The 22,100-nt window shown below is 44.2% G+C and overlaps 1 protein-coding gene across 6 annotated transcripts in view; it reads right to left on the bottom strand.

Annotated features, from left to right (window-relative positions):
• The window catches only part of GCNT2 (glucosaminyl (N-acetyl) transferase 2 (I blood group)), an 89,672-nt gene that overhangs the window by 59,850 nt on the left and 7,722 nt on the right, over nucleotides 1-22,100 (bottom strand). For 2 of the 6 annotated variants that reach the window (XM_027601717.1, XM_027601716.1), the window contains exon 1: nucleotides 667-2,016. The exons of 2 other annotated variants lie outside the window; for them this stretch is intronic. In XM_027601717.1, coding sequence (XP_027457518.1) covers nucleotides 667-1,582 — 916 coding nt within the window. In that variant the 5' untranslated portion in view covers nucleotides 1,583-2,016. Of the gene's footprint in view, nucleotides 1-666; nucleotides 2,017-9,627; nucleotides 10,116-22,100 lie in introns of those variants that run through there. 2 more of the 6 variants (XM_027601715.2, XM_027601718.1) reach the window with 2 other exon arrangements.

Here is a 22,100-nt window from a genome sequence, read left to right as displayed (position 1 = left end):
GGAGGCAACTATGGTGTAAAGCCTTATGCTTGGTCATTTAGTCATTCATTTCATTACTCAATCATTTATCGAATTTATCTACCATTTACTATGTGTTCTAAGCATTGAGGATGCAGCAGTTAACAAGATAGAAAATGACCCCAACATCATGGCGCTAATAATACAGAGAAGGCCAAGAACAAACCCGTGCAAATAAGTAAATATGATTATTCCAAATAAAAAAAGTTATTATTCCAAATTCCTTTGAAAGAAAAATAGGGTGGGGTGGTCAGCTCAGCCTCTGTGACCTGTAACATCCGGCTGACGAGGTGCCTGTGCAGGTCTGGGGGTAGGAAGGAGAATGGCTGAGGCAAAGACCCTGAGGTAAGAGCGAGTCTGACAAATTTGGGGGAAAGCAAGAACACCACCGGGGACCAAGAAAGTAATGCCTATTGTGGTAAAGTTTTCATAAGATGAATGCAAAAGAAATTGATCAGTTGTAAAGCAATACCACTCAAAAGTATTACTTGGCCATGCTAGACCACGATTCTGCATCTGGAAAGGATTAGAGGGAGAACTATGGATTTCACTTTTCATCTTCTATGTCCACTAAAAAGGAGCAGGCTCTTGAGAAGCCTTTCGAAGTACAGCACGTTGACGTCACGTGAAACACGCAACCACACATACCTGGGATCCTATTGAGCGTCACCCAGAAATGTTCATCAGGGCTGAAAGTGTCTTTGGACCAGTGGAACAAGTCAACAGCCCGTGGGTCGTGGAGGACAAAGTCGGTGAACTCTCTGGATAGAGCAACATAGGCAGAGCCAAAGTAAATGGTGAGGTTATGGGGAGGAGGTGGTTTCAGCTTTGTGGTTCTGATCACATAGGAAAGCTCTTTGCCCAGGTGCTCCCGGTGGACGAATTTAGTCCGTCCAATAGCGTGAGCTGGGGGCAGCACCCCGGGGGTAATGTTTTTCCCTTTAAAGCCTTTCAGATACCGAACTATCTCCTTGTTGGTTTTCAGGGGGAAGTCTTGCCCGCACGTGTTGATAGCGTACTTCCAGGGTACCTTGGACACCGAGAGGTCTTTGATGCAGTTCAGGTCAGCCTGGAGCCTGGAGATCCCCCCATAGACAACTGGCTCCATCTTGGAAGCCAGGAAAGCATTTGGGAAGCAGCTCAGTAATTGCTCCACTGAATCTTTAAATTCAACGGTCGCCTTTTCATCCACATGAACACAGTAGACATTCTGAGGCATGTAAATAGCTCTAAAGAGCCTTGCAAAGGTATCAAAATTGTGATGGATGGCCATAATATATGCCAAAGGAAATTCAGCTTCTTCTTTAGATAAAGGGGCCGTGATGTAGTGGCTTTGGGTCAGGTAATCCTTGCAAGAAGACTTCTCATACATTATCAGTTTGTTTCTCCACAGGAAAGGTGTTTTGCCTCTGACAAAGGATGCGCAAACTTGAGTCAGCATCAAAGTGTCTGAGTTATTCAGCCTCTGGAAGCTTTGCTCGCCCCCAAAACTGAGCACGTAGAACACAATAAAAATGATTACGCAAGAAACAGAAACTATAAAGAGGTAACGCATCGAAGGCATGCCTCACAGAGGAGCAAGATTTCAAAGCCGGGCAAAATCTGGAAGTCCTTCCCCAAACTTACTTTTTCCTCTGAGTTCTTAGTTTGGTACATACTCCAGTAATTCCTAGCCTGAAGGAGACGCTGGGAATTGATTCCGTTTCATGCCTGCAGTCCGGCTGCTGGCTCCGGTCGTCCCCGTGCTGATATTAGTAACTGGTCCCGCCTCCTCCTCTGCTTCTCAGAGGGCCTTTGTCTAAAGCCCAGCGGCAGGTTCCCGAAGCCCGGCCTTTTCCCTCCCTCTGCCTCCCTGCCCGCATCTGCTCGCTGTGGCCCCCGATCTCTCCGGCAACTCCTTTCCGCTGCAGGATGAGCTTCTCAGATGTCTTTTCTTTGAGTTCCCGTGTGTTTCCCCTTCGCACCCCCTGGTTTCTGCCATTCAGGGGATTAGCGCCGTGAAAGCCAAAGTTGAAATAATGTGTTCTGGCAGGCGTGCTGTTTCCTGCTAGTCACCCGCAGGCGGCGGCGCTCCCCCCCCACCCCACCCCCACCCCGGCTGCTCATGGCAACACCTGGCCCCTCGGCCCTTCCAGTCCAATCCACGGGATGTAATGTGGCCTCCGTGCGCAAATGCTTTCATGAAAAACATGCTCTAATGACAAAAGTGACAATATCTAAAAGAAAAAAAACAACAGCATCCATCCCGGCTCCTTTGTAGTGCTTTCGGGTCCTGCCCTACCCTTTAGGAAAACAAGAGATTACGGGACTCCCAGTCCTAGGGGACCTGAAAACGCAGGCTCCCTGGGGCCGTGACTTTGAGATCGGGTGCCAGCCCCTTGCCCACCCTTACGGCATCCAGCATTCACGGCAGTGCTTGTCACACGAGCAAGTCCCAAGCTACATCCCCTGATTTACTTAAGCCTTTAAAGTTTCCCTGGAAAGAACTTGAATCCTGGCCACAAATGATGTTCAGATTAGGGGACCTGGGGGGCACTCAGCTCTTAAACACCCGGAGAACATCATCTAATACTCAGAGAAGTACTTCATACCTGCCCAGTCAGGCTTATTGACCACCTAGGAAAAGCATGGCTGTTTTCCCCCACTTGTAAAGGGTAGTGTTTTGGCTAAAGAATATCAAGCTCTTTGGGGCGCCTGGATGGAAAAACAATGTGAGCCCCCGCCATTTGAGGCACCATGCTCCAAGTGATAGACTTCCTGAGCACATTGTATTGTTGGTTTGTTTTTAAGTAAACTCTATGCCCAACACAGGGCTCGAACTCAAGAACCCCCGACATCAAGAGCCGCACACTCCACTGACCGAGCCAGCCAGGCGCCCCTCTGTATCTTTTCTTTCTGCTAGTTTCCATTGTTCTTATTTTTCGTTCTTCCAACTCGTACCTTATTTTCCTCTCCCCTTTACTAAATCCTTCTCATTCTTTAAGACCTGTCACAAATAAACTCCATGTAGAACCCACCTTCAGATTTTTAGGCAAAGTAGAAAAAAGAAAATGTAGCCATTATGTGGGTAAAACAGATAAATCTAATTCTTAGTGTCTTCCACGGAATAAAGCAAAGAAAATGACGGCAAAGTGCATGATAATGGAAAAGTCAATCCCAAGCTTCTCTTTTTCCAAATTATACCTTTAAGTATTAGGTTATTGTGTATTTTATTTCAAAACAACAGACAGTCATTTCAGTATCTAGTTTGGAAAAGCCTTTTGGCTTAGAATGAATATTAATATATTTGCGGCCTGACAAAGTGTTCAGGGTGCAGATGCATGACTTAATTAGGCCAACAGAGACTGTTTACATTATTGTTTCCAACTGGCCATTAACACAGGAGCTCGGATCTACACAGGCTTGGGAACAGACTAATAATGCCATTATATTAAGAAATACACACCAGCCGAATTAGGGGCTATCCTAATGTTTCTGTATTCAATCTATTACTTCCAATGGCATTGTTTGTGTGTTTAAAATATAGCTGTTTTCCCTCTCTGCCCTTTTGGCTGCCCTTGGTCCAACTTTCCCCACCCCCAGGTTCTGGTATTTAAGAAAAAAATAAAACAAAACACAAAAAAATAAAACCCACAGGAGAACTTTTTAAGAAACCGCATGTCAAAACACAGAAAGGCTGAAATTGTTACCTTTCCTTCCTAATAGGCCATAAGAGCGGTTTACCCAGAACAGACACCATGTGTTTTTTTGCTACCGAGACTGACCAGCTCAGCCTTCCCTCCCTCTCCGCCTTTGACTGCAGGCAAGGACCAGGTGGGCACCTGTAGGCCTAGCAACTGAGCCTTGTCACTCACTTTGGAAGCAGTTATTCCCCAGCTAGCCAATTAATCAGGGGAGCCATGCTTACCCTCCCCTGGGGCCACCATCAGCACTTGCTCTTTATTCCATCCACTTTTTATTTTTTGTACAGCTGTAGATAATTCTTCCAGCTCTGGAGCTATCTTAGAACACAGCCCCCAAATGAAGAGAGTATCCTTTCTTGGAAATGATAGAAGACTCAGAATCTCTATGAAATAGAGAAATCATCAAGGGAACGGAAGAAGATCCTCTGACACCTCAGCAGCCTTACGCTTTCCGTGTCAAAGAGGACAGCGTTGAAGGGGGCGGCACCACACATATCATGGCTCACCAGACTGTCGTAAGGGACCTTGCGTGAGAAACTGGGCTTCCATCTTGCTGCAAAGGAGCACCACCAAGGACACTTTTAGATGGAGGAGTGCTCCCAGGCCACCCGTGCCAGATAAGGGAGGACCAAGAGCAAAATAAATCGCGGTGAGGAAGTATTCATCAGCCCATACATGTATACTGCACCCACTGATAATAATAACAAATAATAAATAAGTCCATTATTTATGTATTCATTAACGATGTTTCCTAGAAACAACCCTGAGGCTTTAATGGGGATTTAGTCGTGTAAATACTCACAGAACATCAGCTGCTGCAGCTTTGGGGTTTTTTCTTAAAAAAATACAGATAGAAGAAGGATTTAAAGTCCCAGGGTCACTAAGGAATTCATGGGCTGGGAATCAGTGGGAAGTCTAGACTTACTTTTCCATTCGTTCAACCTTGTAATGTAGAAATATGTATGTTACCATATTTATACTATTTATTTACCTGTTTGTATGTGTTCAATGAATGAATGAATGAATGAATGAAGGGAGTCCACATCCCCCATGGTTCCAGGTAGCCATAGGTAAATGCACTCTTAACTGGAATTGGGAACAAAGGAACTGGTATCTTTTATTTTGACAAACAAAAACTCTGACCGGATTGATTTTATTTTCTTTCTTGGTTTTTTTTCTGATTAATTAATTAATTTTTTCCAATTAATTAACATCTAATGTATTATTGGTTTCAGAAGTACAGGCCTGTGATCAGTCTTACATAACACCCAGTGCTCATTACATCACGTGCCCTCCTTAATGTCCATCACCTAGATACCCTATCCCTCTGCCACTTTCCCCTCCGGCAACCCTCAGTTTGTTTCCTATGATTAAGAGTCTGACCAGATTGATTGACCAGGTAGATTAAATGACATTAAAAAACCCACAACTTTCGATCAAGTTTCTGTGGGAAACTATGCAAGATAATGTTTTCACTTATGTGTCAAGAAAGGTTGTCCAGGGGCGCCTGGGTGACTCAGGTGGTTGCAGGTCATGATCCCAGGGTCCTGGGATCCAGCGCCCTGTCTGGCTCCCTGCTCAGCCGAGAATCTGCTTCTCCCTCTCCCTCTGGCCCTCCCCTCTGCTCATGCTCTTTACTTGCTCTCTCTTTCTCTCTCTGTCAAATGAATAAATAAAAAATCTTAAAAAAAACCACAAACGAACAAGGGCTGACTATTAACTCTCACAACATTACTAACAGGGCAATAGTGCTCACATGGTGCAAAAATCAGGACACTGGATCTTAGTCCCTTTTCTAACTTTAACCGAGTATGTGGTCTTAGGTCCCTATTTGCTTCATCTTTAAAAAGGATGTTGTCGGGCGCCTGGGTGGCTCAGTTGTTAAGCGTCTGCCTTCGGCTCAGGTCATGATCCCAGGGTCCTGGGATCGAGCCCCGCATGGGGCTCCCTGCTCCGCGGGAAGCCTGCTTCTCCCTCTCCCACTCCCCCTGCTCATGTTCCTGCTCTCTCTGTGTCTCTCTGTCAAATAAATAAATAAAATCTTTGAAAAAAAATAAAATAAAAAGGATGTTGTCTATAGTCCCTTTTAGCTAAAATGAGCTATAATTCAGTATTTTTATGGTGAATCCGCTAAGCAGCAGTGACAGAATGCAGGAAGTGTGAGGAATGGCCCCTGTCCTGTAGGAAATTCCATCTTCACTAGGATTCAAAATACATACAGCTGAAAATACGTGACCGGCAAAACACAGAAGACTGTGGATCGGTTCCAAACAAGAGGACATCCAGTAAATGTGATGGAAGCTCAGAGGGGAAAAAAGCTCCCTTGGAACTGGGACGGTGAGAAAAGGCTTCCAGTGGGTGGATTCTGACCCTCAGAACATAGAGAAGGCATTCCACCTGGAGAGATTACAAGATAGAGCAAGAACAGAAGAACAAGAAAGCCCAATGTGGAGAAATTTCCTGGGGCCGAGTTGTGAATCTGGAACTTCTCTGGCTTAGCAGCAGATAAAAACCTTCTTATCAGCTAAGCCTGACTTCAGAGTACCAGTCACGGTTAGAGGATGAGCTCAGTAGAGTGGGGACATTTTCCCCTTGTTCCTGTCATGGTCCAGCAACTCGAACAGCCTTCCCTCATGTTCTGGAAGGTGAGCCATTTGGCACACACCGTGTTCAATGCTTGCTGAATGGGTCCAGAATCATCTGGACATTTGGAAAAGTACCATTTCCAGCTATGGAAAAAGGACTGTTAAAACCTATATTTGCCACTTGTTCTAATTTGTAAATTAGAACAGCAAAGGCTAGGAGAACCCTCCACGAGTTGTGATTTTACTGTTCCAGTATTCCTTGAGCATACCTGCAGAGACCTAACTATGAATGTATCACATCGGCCCTGAACTCTTTTGCAATTCCTCACACACCTTTTCTTTAATTGCATGTATTGATGAAAACTTCATTATGGTTTCATAATTGTTTTGGGATTGGTTTTTCCATTCTCAATTAACTGCTGTCCTTTAGTTGGGAAAGAAATGGAGGGAACACAGGCTTGAGCAGGCAGACCACATTTAAAATGTTAAATAACAGCAGAAAGGGCCCCTCAAGGACAGGGTCTGATGAAGTTTATAGAAGTAACATTGAGAGCTTAAGTCCCGTGGCTGAAAAGTTTGAGTGAATGAGGTGAGATGTTATCATTTCTTGGGCTCACTGATGGGTGTCCTTTGGAAGGTCATTTTTGTGTGGTTTCCTTTGTTACTGAAGCAGGTCAAATGACTCAGGGATTTATTTTTAATTGAGCTAAGGGTAATTCACAGGAAAGTAAAGAATGGTGACAATCCAATTCACTTCGGACAGCCAACTATGTAATTCTGTTCTGGTGGCCAGATAGTTTGTAAATGGAGGTTTTTGGTTTTCTCTTTCATGATGATGATCACGATATTAAAGAGAAGAAAGAAGACATTTCCAAAATACATCTTCAACTAAAACAACAACTCCCATAACTGAGGGTTCTCTGGGGAAAAATCCACCTTCTCCTGAGACCCAATTATTATGCTTTCTATACCATTCATCGAATTAGCAACAGAAGAATTTGTTGTCTAGATCCATGGAACCCAAAGCATTATTTCAAACCCTCATCTCAGAGGAGGGAAGAAGTTTAATATGCAGAATTTTAAGACCTAGAGATCAGGTCCAGAGGATGGTTATGCTACACCGTATCATGGTGATGTGAGCTGAACTGATCTGCATCTGATTTTGATGGAGCAAAGTTATATGGAAACACTTCCTGGATGTTAAAGGATGCTATGCAAATACTTGCAAAAGATAGCATATACATATTCAAACAGGCAAGTGCCCAAGCACGCACAGATAGGCAGCAACGTTCTGATAGCATAAATGTATCAGCTGGAAATAGGAAGAGCCTGAAATTTGGAGGCTTAGAAAATGAAAACGAAATTACCCCAAATAAGTCACAGCATATTAACATTCCAAGAGGAAACTTACTACTGAATTTACATGGGGAAGTAAACTGCTTAACCCTGGAAGAACCAAAACATTTGTTTCTAAAAGTATTCAGCCAAACTAGGTGTGTCTGTGGTTTAGGGATAAGGATTGTCCAGATCAAAAGTATGCAAACTTCTGTGAAGCATCCCATCCCCTGGAGGGGTTGTGAAAAATATAGGTTGCAGGGCCCACACCCCAAGTGGTCAGTAAGTTCCAGGTGGAACTTAATGATCTGCATTTCTTTCTTTCTTTTCCTTTCTTTCTTTTTCTTTCTTTCTTTCTTTCTTTCTTTCTTTCTTTCTTTCTTTCTTTCTTTCTTTCTTTCTTTCTTTCTTTCTTTCTTTCTCTTTCTTTCTTTCTTTCTTTCTCTTTCTTTCTTTCTTTCTTTCTTTCTTTCTTTCTTTCTTTCTTTCTTCTTTTTTTAGGTTGATTTATTTATTTGAGAGGGGTGGGGAAGGATAGAAAGAGGAGAGAGAAACTCAAGCAGACCCTGCACTGAGTGTGGAGCCTGATGTGGGGCTCGATCTCACCACCCTGAGATCATGACCTGATACAAAACCAAGAGTTGGACGCTTCACCGACTGAGTCACCCAGGCGCCCCAACAATCCGTGTTTCTAACAAGCTCTTGGGACCAACTGTTTGAGAACCAATAGATCAAAGACCAGAATTCTTTGGTTTTGTTTTTCCTCAATGACTCTACCTGATCTATTTTCCTGTGACTAAGCCATTTACCATAAAAAACAAACAAAACAAAACAACCAAAGTTTTGGGGACAACAATATTGCACAATTTGGAAAATACTTAATAAACATGAACTCAAATGGTGGATAATCTGATCCCTTGCATAAAATTTATTATGGAAAGCTTATCAGCACCCCCAGGAAGAATGGAAGAAAATGGACGTCCAGAAAGGTACCGTTTGCTGCTCTTTAAATGACAAAAGTCCAGGGGCGCCTGGGCGGATCAGTCAGTTAAGTGGCTGACTCTTGATTTCAGTTCAGGGTCATGAGATTGGCCCTGCCTTGGGCTCCATGCTCAGCAAGGAGTCTGCTTGAGATTCTCTCTCCCCCTCTGTCCCTACCCAACCTCACTCTCTGAAAAAAAGAGAGAGAGAGAGAAGCCCTAGTTGCAAGAGTCCTGCCCCAAATGCCTTAAGCGTCAGGATTCTTGATTTTGGCTCAGATCATGAACTCAGGGTCATGAGATCCAGCCCCACGTCAGGCTCCATGCTCAGTGTGGAGTCTACTTGTCCCTCTCCCCGTCTGCTCCTCTCCCTCCTCACATGAACTCTCTAAAATAAGTAAATAAAATCTTTAAAAAAATAAATAAAAATAAACAACAACAACCCCCCAAAAGAGAGAGAGAGAAGCAGAAAATAGCAATTATTGGGGGCAGATGTGGGACAACCTGAATCTCACGTGTGGCTGGTCAAAGTGTGAATGAGCTAGGAAATGCAGGATCTACCAAATTTGAGCAGAGGCAGGTGCTCTGACCCAGTAATGCCATTCCCGGGGATTTACTCAACAGAAATGCAGCCATATTCACAACAGACCCAACACTGCAGCCATATTCACAACAGACCCAAATGCCCATCAGGGTTTCTCAACCTTGGCACAACTGGCATTTTGGGGTGAATATGCCTGTTGTGGGGGTTGCCCTGTGCATTGTAGGATGTTTCGCAGCATCTCTGGCCTTGACCCAGTAGCCAGTAGCATCCCTTGCCCCTAACTGCAAATTGTAACAACCAAAAGTATTTTCAGATATCTCCAAATGTTCCCTGGGGGGGCAAAACCATCCCTCCTCACCTCATGCACCTCCTTCTCTCTACAAGGCAATGAGAATGAAAAAATGTAACTGCTTGCAACACAAAAAGTGAATCTCATAGACATAACATGGAGCAAAAAAAGCCAGAGAGAAAAAGAGTACATGCTGTTTATTTCCATGTATCTACAGGACAAAGGCAGGAAAAAGTAATCTGTGGTGTTAGACATTAGGATAGTGACGGGGAGGCAGGTCATGTTCTGTGTCTTGATGGTTGTTACTTGGGTGTGCTCAGTGGGTGAAACTGTACCATGCTGAACACTCTTAATCTGTGCACTTTCCCATGTTCTACAACTCTTCACCAAAAATGAATGAATGAATGAATGAATGAATGAAATGAGTCATGGTCCTTCTCCCAGAAAAACTCTGCCAGGTGAGTCTTCTAGGTGAGTAGGTCCTTCTAGGATCTTCTAGGATCAGGCGTCCTGGAATAACTAATATTTATGGGTTATTACCCAGGGTGACCAAAAACTCGGCAGACACATACCAGAGCCCGCTCACTTCTTCCTCAAGCAGTCGGACTGCTACGAGTGTCTCCAGTCTGGTTCCTGACACCAGCCACCCTGGGCCACGACCCAGCCGGCCACCTCTCCTTCCTGCCAGTGAGAAACGTCCAGAAGAAAAGGAGTCAAGAGAAAACAGAACAGGAGGTCAAAAATTCAAAAGCCCTTTGTGCTCAACAGCACATTGCTGAGTGCTAGCCCTTAGGGCGCCTGTCACCTGGAACAGATGTGGATGGAGGAGGCACCCACAGAGACAAACCAAATGTATGAATGACAAAGCTGATAGCTGGCATCCGGGGCTATCACCCCTACCTGCCCAATGAGGAACTGAGACTCAGGGACCTTCCAGCCCAGGGTCACTCAGTGGGGAGGGGTGACCCGGGACTGGAATGGGGGTGTCTGTGCCATCTTGTGCCCCATCAGGCAGGCCCAGGAATGGCATAGCACCGAGATGGTCTTCGTGGAGAGATCATGAGGAGGAACGGGGTCTGGGCTCACTTCCAGTGAGACACAGGCATTCCTTTTCTCCAACACTTCTATTTTCTGATTTAAGTTCAATCAAGCAGCAGTGTTGAGAAAGCACAAAGGACAGAAACATGAAATGTCCTTTCCTTTCCTTTCAGCTTCTTTTTTCTATAGCTCAGAAAAACCATCTAGACAAATCTTTTCCTTACGGCACATATTATGATTGATTTCCAAACTCCATCCCTCCCTCCCCTCTTTGGGTGACCACATTTCTGCATGTTCTGACTGGTCACAAGTAGAAGGCAGGATCTAGGGAATTCCTGGCCTAGGCTGAACTGGGTTCCTGAGGTCTGGCCCCTGAACTAATTACCAGGTGCTTGGTAACAATCTGGAGGAATAGAGGCCCCGTGTACCATCCCTCTCTCTTCTCTTTCTGCAGAGAACAATTCCCCACGCCCAAAGCACTCCTTCCTCTGTTCTGATCTGACTTGGGGATGCCAGGTGCTCAGAGCTTGCTTCATGCTTCCTGGATTCCCAGCCCTTCCCCATCCTCAGACACCGGCTGTCCTGGTGACTTCTGCTAAGGTTTTGTTTGTTTGTTTGTTTGTTTGTTTTTAAGCTTTCCTTTCTCAGGAGGACTAGGTGTGAGACCATCCACATGACTGATACATTTGACAGGGGTTTCATACACTATTGCAAGAATTCCGTCAGAATCAGTTACCTGTTTGACCAAAACATACCCTCACCCCCTCAACTTGAAAAACAGAGTTAATACCTTCCATTCGGCCCTTTTATTTTTTTAAGATTTTATTTTTGGGGTGCCTGGGTGGCTCAGTTGATTGGATGTCCAACTCTTGCTCTCAACTCTGGTCTTGATCTCAGGGTTGTGAGTTCAAGCCCTGCATTGGGCTCCATACTGGGCATGGAAACTACTCAAAAAATAATAATAGTAATTTAAAAATAAATAAATAAAGATGTTATTTTTAAGTAAACTTTATACCCAATATGGGGCTCAAACTCACAGCCTTGAGATCAAGAGTCACTGCTCTACCCACTGAGTAGCCAGGCACCCCTCCATTTGGCCCTTTTAGGTCCCTCCCTCTGTTCTCCACCCTGCAGGAGGGCTGACTTATAGGGAGTGTATCAAGCAGCTCTGGCCCTGGCTGGGCAGGAGAGAGAGCTCAAGGTGTTTGCTCCCCAGCTCCTCTCTTGCCAGTCACAGCAGGATAGCTGCCTCCTTTGACTGAAGTTCTTCACAAAGGAGCCCACTCCACAACACCTTTTCCAAGCACTCCTTCTTTCAGGTCTAGAAGTGGTAACAATAGTTCCACTATTACTGGCCCTGGGTATTACCATACTCTTTATAGTTTCCCTCCACTCTGCCCACAGAGTCCCTTGGGTAAGTCTTTCTTGATTAGCCTAATTTAAAGATTTTATGTATTTATTTGAGAGAGAGAGCGCACGAGAGCACGTGCGTGCATGAAGGTGGCGGGAGGGACAGAGGAGAAGGGAGAGAGAGAGAGAGAGAATCTCAAGCAGACTCCTTGCTGAGCACAGAGCTCAATGTGGGGCTCGATCTCATGACCCTGAGATCACATGACCTGAGCCAAAACCAAGAGGCCGAGGCTCAAGCAACTGAGCCACTCAGGCACCCTTTGATTAGCCTAATCTAAGCATGCTATCTGTTTCTTGCTGGGGCTCTGACTGCTGTAACACTAATAAAAGATAACATTGAGAGAATACTTGTCAGGTGCCAAGTATTTGGTCACTCTTTCATGCAGGACATCATTAATGCTCACAGCAACCCTGTGAAGTAAGCACTATTATTATCCCCCTGTTACAGATGAGCAAGTAAGACTCAGAGAGGTCCCCAAATTACCCAAGTTCATGAAATCAGGTAGAGTTGGAGCCTAACTTTGTATTTTACATATTTCCATATTTACCTGCCTCCCAATACAAGTACATTTATGATGTTATCAAAATCATTCAGGGCGCCTGGGTAGCCCAGTTGGTTAAGCGACTGCCTTCGGCTCAGGTCATGGTCCCGGAGTCCCGGGATCGAGTCCCGCATCGGGCTCCCTGCTCGGCGGGGAGTCTGCTTCTCCCTCTGACCCTCCCCCCTCTCACGTGCTCTCTCTCTCTCAAATAAATAAATAAAATCTTTAAAAAAAAAAAAAAAGAAAAGAAATCATTCAGAACTCCTCCCCAGGAGCCAAAGCTGCAGCTAGTGGGCGGTGGCTCCTGGGAGCAGGATTGCTGCTGAGCACCGTGAGGGGGAGGACTGGTTTCACAGAGTGGAAGCAAGCCCCTAAGTGAATACAGTGAGGAGAACAGCGGGCTGGGTCCCTCACTGCCAGGGAAGGAAATGGAGGGGATCGACCCTGTGTTGGTGGATCAGAAGTGCAGATATCAGTGTGCACTTGTGGTTTGAATATCTACTCGAAAAGCTAAGATATAGATGGGTATGTGTGTGAATGTGTGAGTGACGTGGAGTGCATGTTTGTACAGATGTGTGTCATGCGTATATACAGACATTATGGGTACCCATACATATATATTTTTTTCCTAGCTCTATGCCCTGAGAGGGCATAGAAGTAATAACGCCCTTGAGTGCCCAGACCTTGGTTTCTAAATATTCTCCATGAAATGGAACCAGGGTTCTTTGAAGAAAATGGCTGATTCCAAGACAGGGGGCAGGTTTAGTACAAGTAAGGAAGTGCTCAAAGAATAATGGGGTTGGTTGAAGGGATTCAAAAATCACCTTGAAGGGGCCCCCACTGGCTGAGTCTGAGACAATTTCAGCAGCAAAATAGGTAAAAATTGTAATGGATTATAACACACTGAGTAAAATGGGAATCCGTGTCCATAGGGATATAAATAAACAAACACATCTACCTTATAGATGAATGTCAACTAATAGACATAGAAAGAGGGAGTTAGGAAAAAATCATATTTTGGCAACCACACAATAATAATTGAGCCAGGCAAGAACCATCAGTGGATGGTAGAACTGGGGAGTGAACGTTTCATGAAGAACAGTGTATCTGAAGAGTCTCAAACGGTCTCCACGCAAAATGCTTATTAATGACGTAGTAATAAATACAAAATCTTACTGATTAACTTTATAGGGAAGCAATTGGCAGTTAGTACCTTACCCCAGAGACAAAAGTTAACATCACCACTACTAGAAGAAATAAACATTGCGTGCTTCCATGGCATCATTTTTCTGGTATCTTTGCCCAAAAGGCATAACTTGAATCTAATCACGAGGAAACATCAACACTGCACTCTTCAAAAACAGTAAGAGCTGGGGGGACACAGGCTGAGAAATGGTTCCAAATTAAGGGGGATTAAAGAGGGAGGGCAGCTAAGTGCAGCTTGAGATCGTTACTCAGATCCTAGATTATGAAGGACGTTTTTAGTACAACCAGTAAGACTGGAATAGGGTCTGTGGTTTGAAGAGCAATGACATGTCCCTGGATGGTGGCGCTAGTCATATAGGGGAGTTTCTCTGTGGTTAGGAAACACTGTTTGAAGCAGTAAGGAGGAATTGACAAGTGGCTTAGGAAAAATTTATAAAAGAGAGAGGGAAGGGGGCGCTTGGGTGGCTCAGTTGGTTGGGTGACTGCCTTCGGCTCAGGTCATGATCCTAGAGTCCCACAATCGAGCCCCACGTCGGGCTCCCTGCTCAGCAGGGAGTCTGCTTTTCCCTCTGACCCTCCCCCCTCTCGTGTTCTCTCTCTCATTCTCTCTCTCTCTCAAATAAATAAAATCTTTAAAAAAAGAGAGAGGGGGAAGGATAAGATAAGGCAAAGGCAAACGTGGTAAAATGTTATGGGTTGGGGGACGTGGGAATGAAGGGTAGAGCTCTGTACTCTTCTTGTAAGTATAATAATTTTGAAAAGAGTTTAAAATAAAAGGTTAAAAACTCATTGAGATCTTTAAACATTTTCTAGATAATCAGAGTCATGTTTTTTTTTAGTTTAATTTTTAAAATTTTAATTCCAGCATAGTTCACATACAGTGTTGTATTAGTTTCAGGTATACAATATAGTGATTCAGCAATTCCATGTTACTCAGTGCTCATCACAACAAGTACAGTCCTTAATCCCCATCACCTATTTCACCCGTCTCCCCAACCACCTCCCCTTTGGGAACCATCAATTTGCTCTCCAGAGTTAAGAATCTGTTTTTCAGTTTATCTCTCTCTCTCTTTTTTTTTTTTTTTGGAGTTATGTTTCCATTAAATACACTGCTTAAGCTGTGGGAACTTCTGCAGGGCAGCCTGGTGGATTAGGCTGATTATGAAGTGGGGGGTCACACAAACCTAGAAATTAAGTCATTTTACCTTCTGGAGTGTCAGTTTCTGCACCTGCAAATTGAAGGTAATAATATCTACCTCCCTCGGAGGATTTCCTTTTTTTAAAACAAGATTTATTTATTTGAGAGAGAGAGAGAGAAAAAGCACGTGTGAGTTGGGGGAGAGGCAGAGCGATTCCCAAGCAGACTCTGCTGAACAGGGAGCCTGACATGAGGCTCGATACCAGGACCCAGAGATCATGACCTGAGCCGAAACCAAGAGTCTGCCGCCTCACTGCGCCACCCAGGCGCCCCTCCCTCAGAGGATTTCTGTGAGGCTTAAGTGACTCAATCCATGAAGCATCAATGTTAAGTCTTTCTGCTTTCTCCTTGAGAAAGCATTTGTTCTAGAAAATTTCTTCTTTGAGAAAATGTACATTACCAACAGCAACAAAACTGCCAATGCTGGGGCCGTCTAGAATGTGGAAATATCCCCATTTTATAGAATGAACGTAGCACCAGGATGCTACCTAGAGATCCGTGCCTTGTTACTGGATTCAGCACTTCCCTACATTTTATACCAAGTGGAAGGTTTGCCCCTCTGAGATTCTGAAATCTAGGGTCTAATGTGGGAATGGTATATTAAGGGAATACTTTTCCACCGTTTTTACCCCGTGACATCTACCGAAAACAATCATTTGTCTGGCACTTGTAAAAAATATGGACCAAAAAAAATATATATATATATATATGAAATATAAATATAGACATATATAGAGACATATATATAGAACTATAGACATATAAATATAAATATATATATAGACATATATATATATGTGAAATATATATATGTCTATATAAAAAACATGTATATAGAGAGAGAGACAAAGCTCTCTCCACCAGAGTTGTCTGGCCAAGGGACACCAAGTGCCTGGGACCTTGCGTGCCGCCAGGATCCATCTGTAGCTGACCTACAACCACCGCCAGCCTATCAGCACACGCAGACGCTGGAAGTTCCACAGTGAGCACCAAGCACAACAGCAAAGAGGCTGCTATCATGGGAGATAGCTCGGGAATAAGCTAAAAGCACTGCACACGCTTCGGCAAAAGGCTGAGCTGTTTCTAGCTGCGCTATGCATTCGGCTCTGCTGGGCCCTGTGACCTTCAGAGCAAGTCAAGGTCTCCACTCTCAGGACCCACATTTTGTTGGTAGTGAGCGATCCCAATCCCGCCGTCTCCTTGATTTCATTTCCCCTCCCGTCCGGACCTTCCCTTTTATGGCTTCAGAGCAGAAACCAAGCAGAGCCTTAAATCCTGACCCTCGCCTTGCTTTTGCCAGATTCCTGAGACTGAAGACACTGGAGTCTCCCAGAGCAGGACTGAGCCCTGAGAAGTCCCAAGAGCAGCTAAAAACAGTGGTGCATGGCTCGGCATTTGAATGGAAAGTTCTACCGGGGGACTTTACCTTCTGTAAAAATTTGATATGATTTTTCACCAAGGCTCGAAGGAGGTCAGTCAGGATGGCAGAGATTATAGGAATTTGAAGCTCGCTTCATTCCTAATAAGGAGAAAACTACAGAGACACATTTATGAATCCTCTGAGGTAAAAAAAAAAAAAGCAAAAAAACTGGTTGTGAAACTCTGTGAGACGCTGCCCTGAGTTTGTCAAGCTCTGTAAGCCAAGAATTAGCATTCGGAGCAGTACATTGAGGTAACTGAGACAACCTCCCTCCTCAGTGTCCAGGTGTCCGAACGCCCCTACCACAGACCGATGCATCGCCCCCAGAATGGAGACCACAGCCACGGGGCACCTCTTGAGAAATGGAGGGAACAAAAAGTAAAAGCTGCAGAAACCCCAACAAGGACTCCAGCACACACCCTTCCTTATAAAGAACAGGGAGGGTAAGGATGGGGGCTAAAATAGTCCACAGGGTTTTATCAGAAAGGAGGGAATTGGAGTCATTTGCTTCTTAAAAAGAGGAGGAATCGTGGTTTGTGTAAACCCAGAGAAAAAGGGTCCTATCACAGTAACTGCGTCTCATTTACATGGGTTGCTTTATTTATTCCTAAGGAATTTTCTTTAAAGCTTATTTATTTAAGCAATCTCTACACCCAACATGGGACTTGAACTCACGACCTGGAGATCAAGGGTCTCGTGCTCCACCGACTGAGCCAGCCGGGCGCCCAGTTTTATTCATCTTTTAAATAAGTCTTAGCCGATTGCTTAGTCAGAGGATTCAGGAGGCAAAAACCTTAACATTTGGGGCCATGCCCTGTGTTCTTAATTCAGGGTTGGACAATTTCATCTCTCAGTCCACTCCACCCTCAAAACAAATTTAACATTTTTGACTCTGACACTTATGAACTGGGTGTCCTCAGGAAAGTACCCCAAATTCTCCATACCTCGGTTTCCTCATCTATAAAATAGGATTGCCATAATACTGAGATGCAAGGAAAGAAGGTCTAAAAGGCAGTTCGTCTTCTCGGAAGAAGATCTACCAAAGGCCAGCAAGGACATGAAAAGATGTTGGACATCGTTGTTCGTTAGAGAAATGCGAATCTAAATCACAGCTATAATTTTATAGCCACTACAATGGTGTAAATAAAAGAGCAGGCAGTAACAAGCATTGGTGAGGATGTGGAGTCATTGGAACCCTCACAGACTGCTGGGGGGAATGCCCAATGCATCACCTGCTTTGGAAACCAGCTGGGCAGGTCTTTAAAATGTTAAACATAGAGTTACCACATGGACCAGCAATTTCACTCTTGGGATCTACCCAGGAGAAATGAAAACCTGTGTCTATACAAAGACTTACTCAGGAATGTTCACGTAGCACTATTCATAATGGCCAAAAAGTAGAAGTAACCCAAATGTCTATCAACGGATCAATAAACAAGATATGGTACATCCATATGATGGAAGAGTAGATGAACTGTCTAAAGGAGTAAAGTACTGAGGCATGCTACAACATGAATAAACCGCAAGAATATCACACAAAGCAAAAGAGCCAGACATGAAAATATATATATAATTTGATTTATATATAATGTCCAGAAAAGGCATATCCATACAGACAGGAAAGTAAGGTTTGGGTATGGAAATAGAAAGCGGCTATAAAGGACAGGAGGTTTCTTTTGGGGGTGATAAAAATATTCTAAATTAGGGGCACCGGAGTGGCTCAGTCGGTTAAATGTCTGCCTTTGGCTCAGGGATCGAGCCCCTCATAAGGCTCCCTGCTCGGCGGGGAGTCTGCTTCTCCCTCTACCTGCCGCTCCCCCTGCTTGTGCTCTCTCTCTCTCTCTGTCTCTGTCAAATAAATAAATAAAAAATCTTTTAAAAAGATATTCTAAATTAGATGGGGGTCATGGTTGCACAACTCTGTAAACATACTGAAAATCAGTGAACTGTACATTCAAAATGGGTGAATGTGGTGTTTTACGGTGTGTGAACTAGACTTCCGAATCACATGCCTCAGTTTTGTGGTATGTAAATTATACCTCAACGAAGCGGTTAACTTAGGGGGAAAAAAAAAAAGGAAAGAAAGAAAAGGTAATTTGTCCAGTGCCTGACATTGTAAGGACTCACACCTTCTGGAAAGGCTTCACAGCACCTAAACCTGGGGTTGAAAAAGCAGCTAGTCATTCTGTCAGCCTAGTGCATGCTGTCGGTGACCTGGACAGCAGGAAACTTCTGGATTGGCATGAAAGCAGCACCCTATTTATTTTATACTAACAACATCAGGTGAATCAAATGCAACCTGACACCGAGCTCTGTGTGGGTTGAGGTTGGCAAACACGTAAAGCTCTCCAGACCCTCCAGAGCTGCATTCCATCAGGCCCTGGAGAGGCTAAAATGACAAAAACCAAACGAGAAGATAAGGACTATCCAGTTAGGTAAAAACAGATAGATGGGGCACAGAGGGCACAGGTGGACTCTGCCTGGGGCTGTGGCTTGTCAAAGGTTTCACAGCAGACATTACAACTCAGCTGGGCCCTCCAAGATAATCAGGATTTCTCCAGACAAAGGGGCCAGGGGGAAAACTGGCAGAAAGGCCAGGAAGTCTGTTTGGGGCCTAGCAATTATACAGAGAATTCAAGTGGTAGTCAAACAAACCACTTCACCTGTATTTTCTGGATTTTTAAAATTTACTTGTTTGTTTGTTTGTAGGCTCCACACCCAGCCTAGGGCTTGAACTCACAACCCTGAGATCAAGACCTGAGCTGAGATCAAGAGTCGGACCCTTAACTGACTGAGCCACCCAGGTGCCCCCCCCACCCCCGGATATTTTAGAACAAAGTCTCTCAAGGCCAACATGACTATGGCAAATTCCCTTAATTGTTGATTCCACTTTTCCAAAACCTACAACTTCAGTCTTCAAAATGCATAAACCGTAATTTATGCTGACCTTAGCAATCAGATGACTAATAACTCCCACAGGCCAACTGCACTCCCAAGAGTGTTTTCAAATGGATGTAGCATAGGCGTATCCTTTGGAAAAGTAGGTGGGAAGTGGGCGGGCAGGTCCTGCCCTGTGGACTGCTTCAAAGCTGAGCCAGAGTTGAAAAGAAAATAAACTTTCTGCAAAGCTTAAGAAGCATCTTCCTTGTTTGTAGAAAATATTGTATTAGATAAGCACAATAGGACTTCTCTCCCCCACTCCTTTGCTCCTCATTCAACATGATATGGGAACCCCACAGAATGATAAGGCTAGGCAAGTGTCTCAGTCTTCGTGCCAATCATTCAGTTCACATTCTCATATTTGGGGGGCACGTGGTGGGTGACTGACTAGGATCCATGCAGTAAATTAAGATGCATGGAGGAGACGTTATAATCCAACTAGGAGTAAAGTAGGTGGGGAGGGTGGCTGCTTGATCTGAAGAAATGGCTAGACTGGGCGGTGAGAGTCAAGAACATTCCAGAACAGTGGGACAGCACCAGCAAGGGTGGGGAGACTGTCTTTGGTCACACACAGAAGTTTTAGAATAGTAACACTAAAACCGCAAAAATCAACATCTAAGAAGTTAGTCTGTTCCCCTCTTTCTGGACATTGACTTCCTACAGCGTGATCCTTCCAACAGGCCTACAAAGAGATATTTTATCTTCAAGGTAAGATGAAGAATCTGTCTCAGAGAAATTGGGCATCTTGCCCAAAGTTATAAAGTGTAGGTGGCGGAGCTAAGACGGTCTGCTTTTAAATCCCACCAGCAAATGGAGGCCACCCTCTGACTCCACAGAGTAAACAGTATTCAACACACTCCACAGACCACTGAAGTCTGAAATGCATTCTAACTGACCACTGACTCTAGTTCAGTTAGGCCTAACCCTTCCTTTTTCTTTCTCTTCAATCTACTTTCATCTTCCTCAGTCTAAAATTAAGATGGGTCACCACAGGAAGAAATGCTATCTCTGAATATTAAGCATTACTATCTTCATTAAATCAATTAAATCTAAATATTAATATCTTAATTTGATTAATCTAGGGTCATGTCTCCGGTTTTTCCTCAGAAATCCCAGATGTTCTAATTAACAAAGCAAGCTTGTTCATATATGTCAGCACTATGATGCAAACCATTTTTGAGAGTAATATATGTGGATATGTAAAATGCATATAAATAAACTAAACTGCATCTTAGGGCAATTTCTGATTTGCAGAAATTATCATTAATTTGAGTTTAAAAACTCAAAAAAGTGTCCGAGATCTCCAGTGGTCCTTGGCTCTGCTGTCATCATAAGCAAGTAAGCCTGCTATTCCATAACTTAGACCGTAAAAGACCCTGAACTTCTAGGTGACCTCAGTCCTATCAGGGTGTAACTGTCAAGATAACCCAGGTCACCCTCTTGAGAGAAAAGAAGCAGGAGAGAATTGTCTAACTTAGCGAGGAAGGATAAAGAGGAAAGAAAGTAAGGTTAGAGTATGAGCCACAGAATGCTCCAAAAACAAATTCAGTGACCAGGGAAGGAGGGCAGACAGAAATATAGCACAGATAAGATCATTCAAAGGTTGCAAACCCACTTCCCCCTTCCCCGCCCCCATTTATTCCGGAGAAATAAAACTAATACCACTATTTCCTTGCCAATCTATCTATGCAAAGGTGAAGTGTGTCACGCGGTTTATCACCTTCTCAAGAGACCGTATTTCCCTGAAAAGAACTCATGGGGGCCCCATTCACCGATTCCCTTTCCTGTAAGTTGACAAAATTGGTATTTTCTAGCAGACATGAAAAAATATTGTTCAAGCTAATAGTAAGACTTACACCGCCCCCAGCCGCAAGTCTGCCCATACACCTTGTGGCTTTTTTGGAAGCTCTGTGAGCATAATGTGTTTGAGGAACATAAATTCCCTCTGGGCATAGCAAGATCCCAGCCAAATCATTGGGGCCAAAGGATGAGTTCCCAGGACCATGATTCAGATCTGCTCTTCCCTGACTCCTGCAGCTGCTTCTCTCAAGAGTTTGGCACCTCTGACTGCATTTCTACAAAGATAGAAAATAAGGAGATTAGCCATCGCAGATAATGGTAGAGTCACTCTAGTATGGACTCTACGGCAGCAAGCCTCCCCTATCAAGGGCACAGAGATACATGCAGGACACAGAAAACCTTCAGGGCTGGTCTATAGGCTGGCTCCAGAGGGAAAGAAAAATGAGAAGCAGGGAGTCTGCCTTCTAGGTCCACTATCTCCAGCTCTCTTCCTTTCTCTGTTCCTTTCCCTCACGCACCTTGGCATTCCTTTCTCCTCCCCTCTCCAACAAAACCTGCAGTCAGGTTTCTTTTTTCACTCATTCAGATTTTTTTTATTTTATTTTATTTTATTTTTAAAGATTTTATTTATTATTTATTTGAGAGAGAGAGAATGAGAGATAGAGAGCACGAGAGGGAAGAGGGTCACAGGGAGAAGCAGACTCCCCGCTGAGCAGGGAGCCCGCTGTGGGACTCGATCCCGGGACTCCAGGATCATGACCTGAGCCGAAGGCAGTCGCTTAACCAACTGAGCCACCCAGGCACCCTCACTCATTCAGATTTTAATATGAATTTCAAATAAACTCCCACGGAATCATATTCCAAATACTCCTTTGTAGCAAGTGAGGCAGAAATCATTGGTCAGTTTTCAAATCTTTAAATCCAAGGAACACTCGATGAACATAACACCCACTGGTGTTACCCTAACCCGGGCAGAACCATGCAAGCCAGACATACACAAGAGGAGAAACTCAGAAGCAAAGTTGGGAGGCCAAGAACTTGCACCTGGGGCCTACAAATGGATCTTTTCCCTAATTGGAAATCATGCCCAGGTGAGTCAGAGGATTAAGAGG

The sequence above is a fragment of the Zalophus californianus genome, chromosome 7, assembly GCF_009762305.2.
Source record: "Zalophus californianus isolate mZalCal1 chromosome 7, mZalCal1.pri.v2, whole genome shotgun sequence".
Taxonomy (NCBI): domain Eukaryota; kingdom Metazoa; phylum Chordata; class Mammalia; order Carnivora; family Otariidae; genus Zalophus; species Zalophus californianus.
Note: the sequence above shows the minus strand (reverse complement) of the source record. Positions and strands in the feature narration are given on the sequence as shown.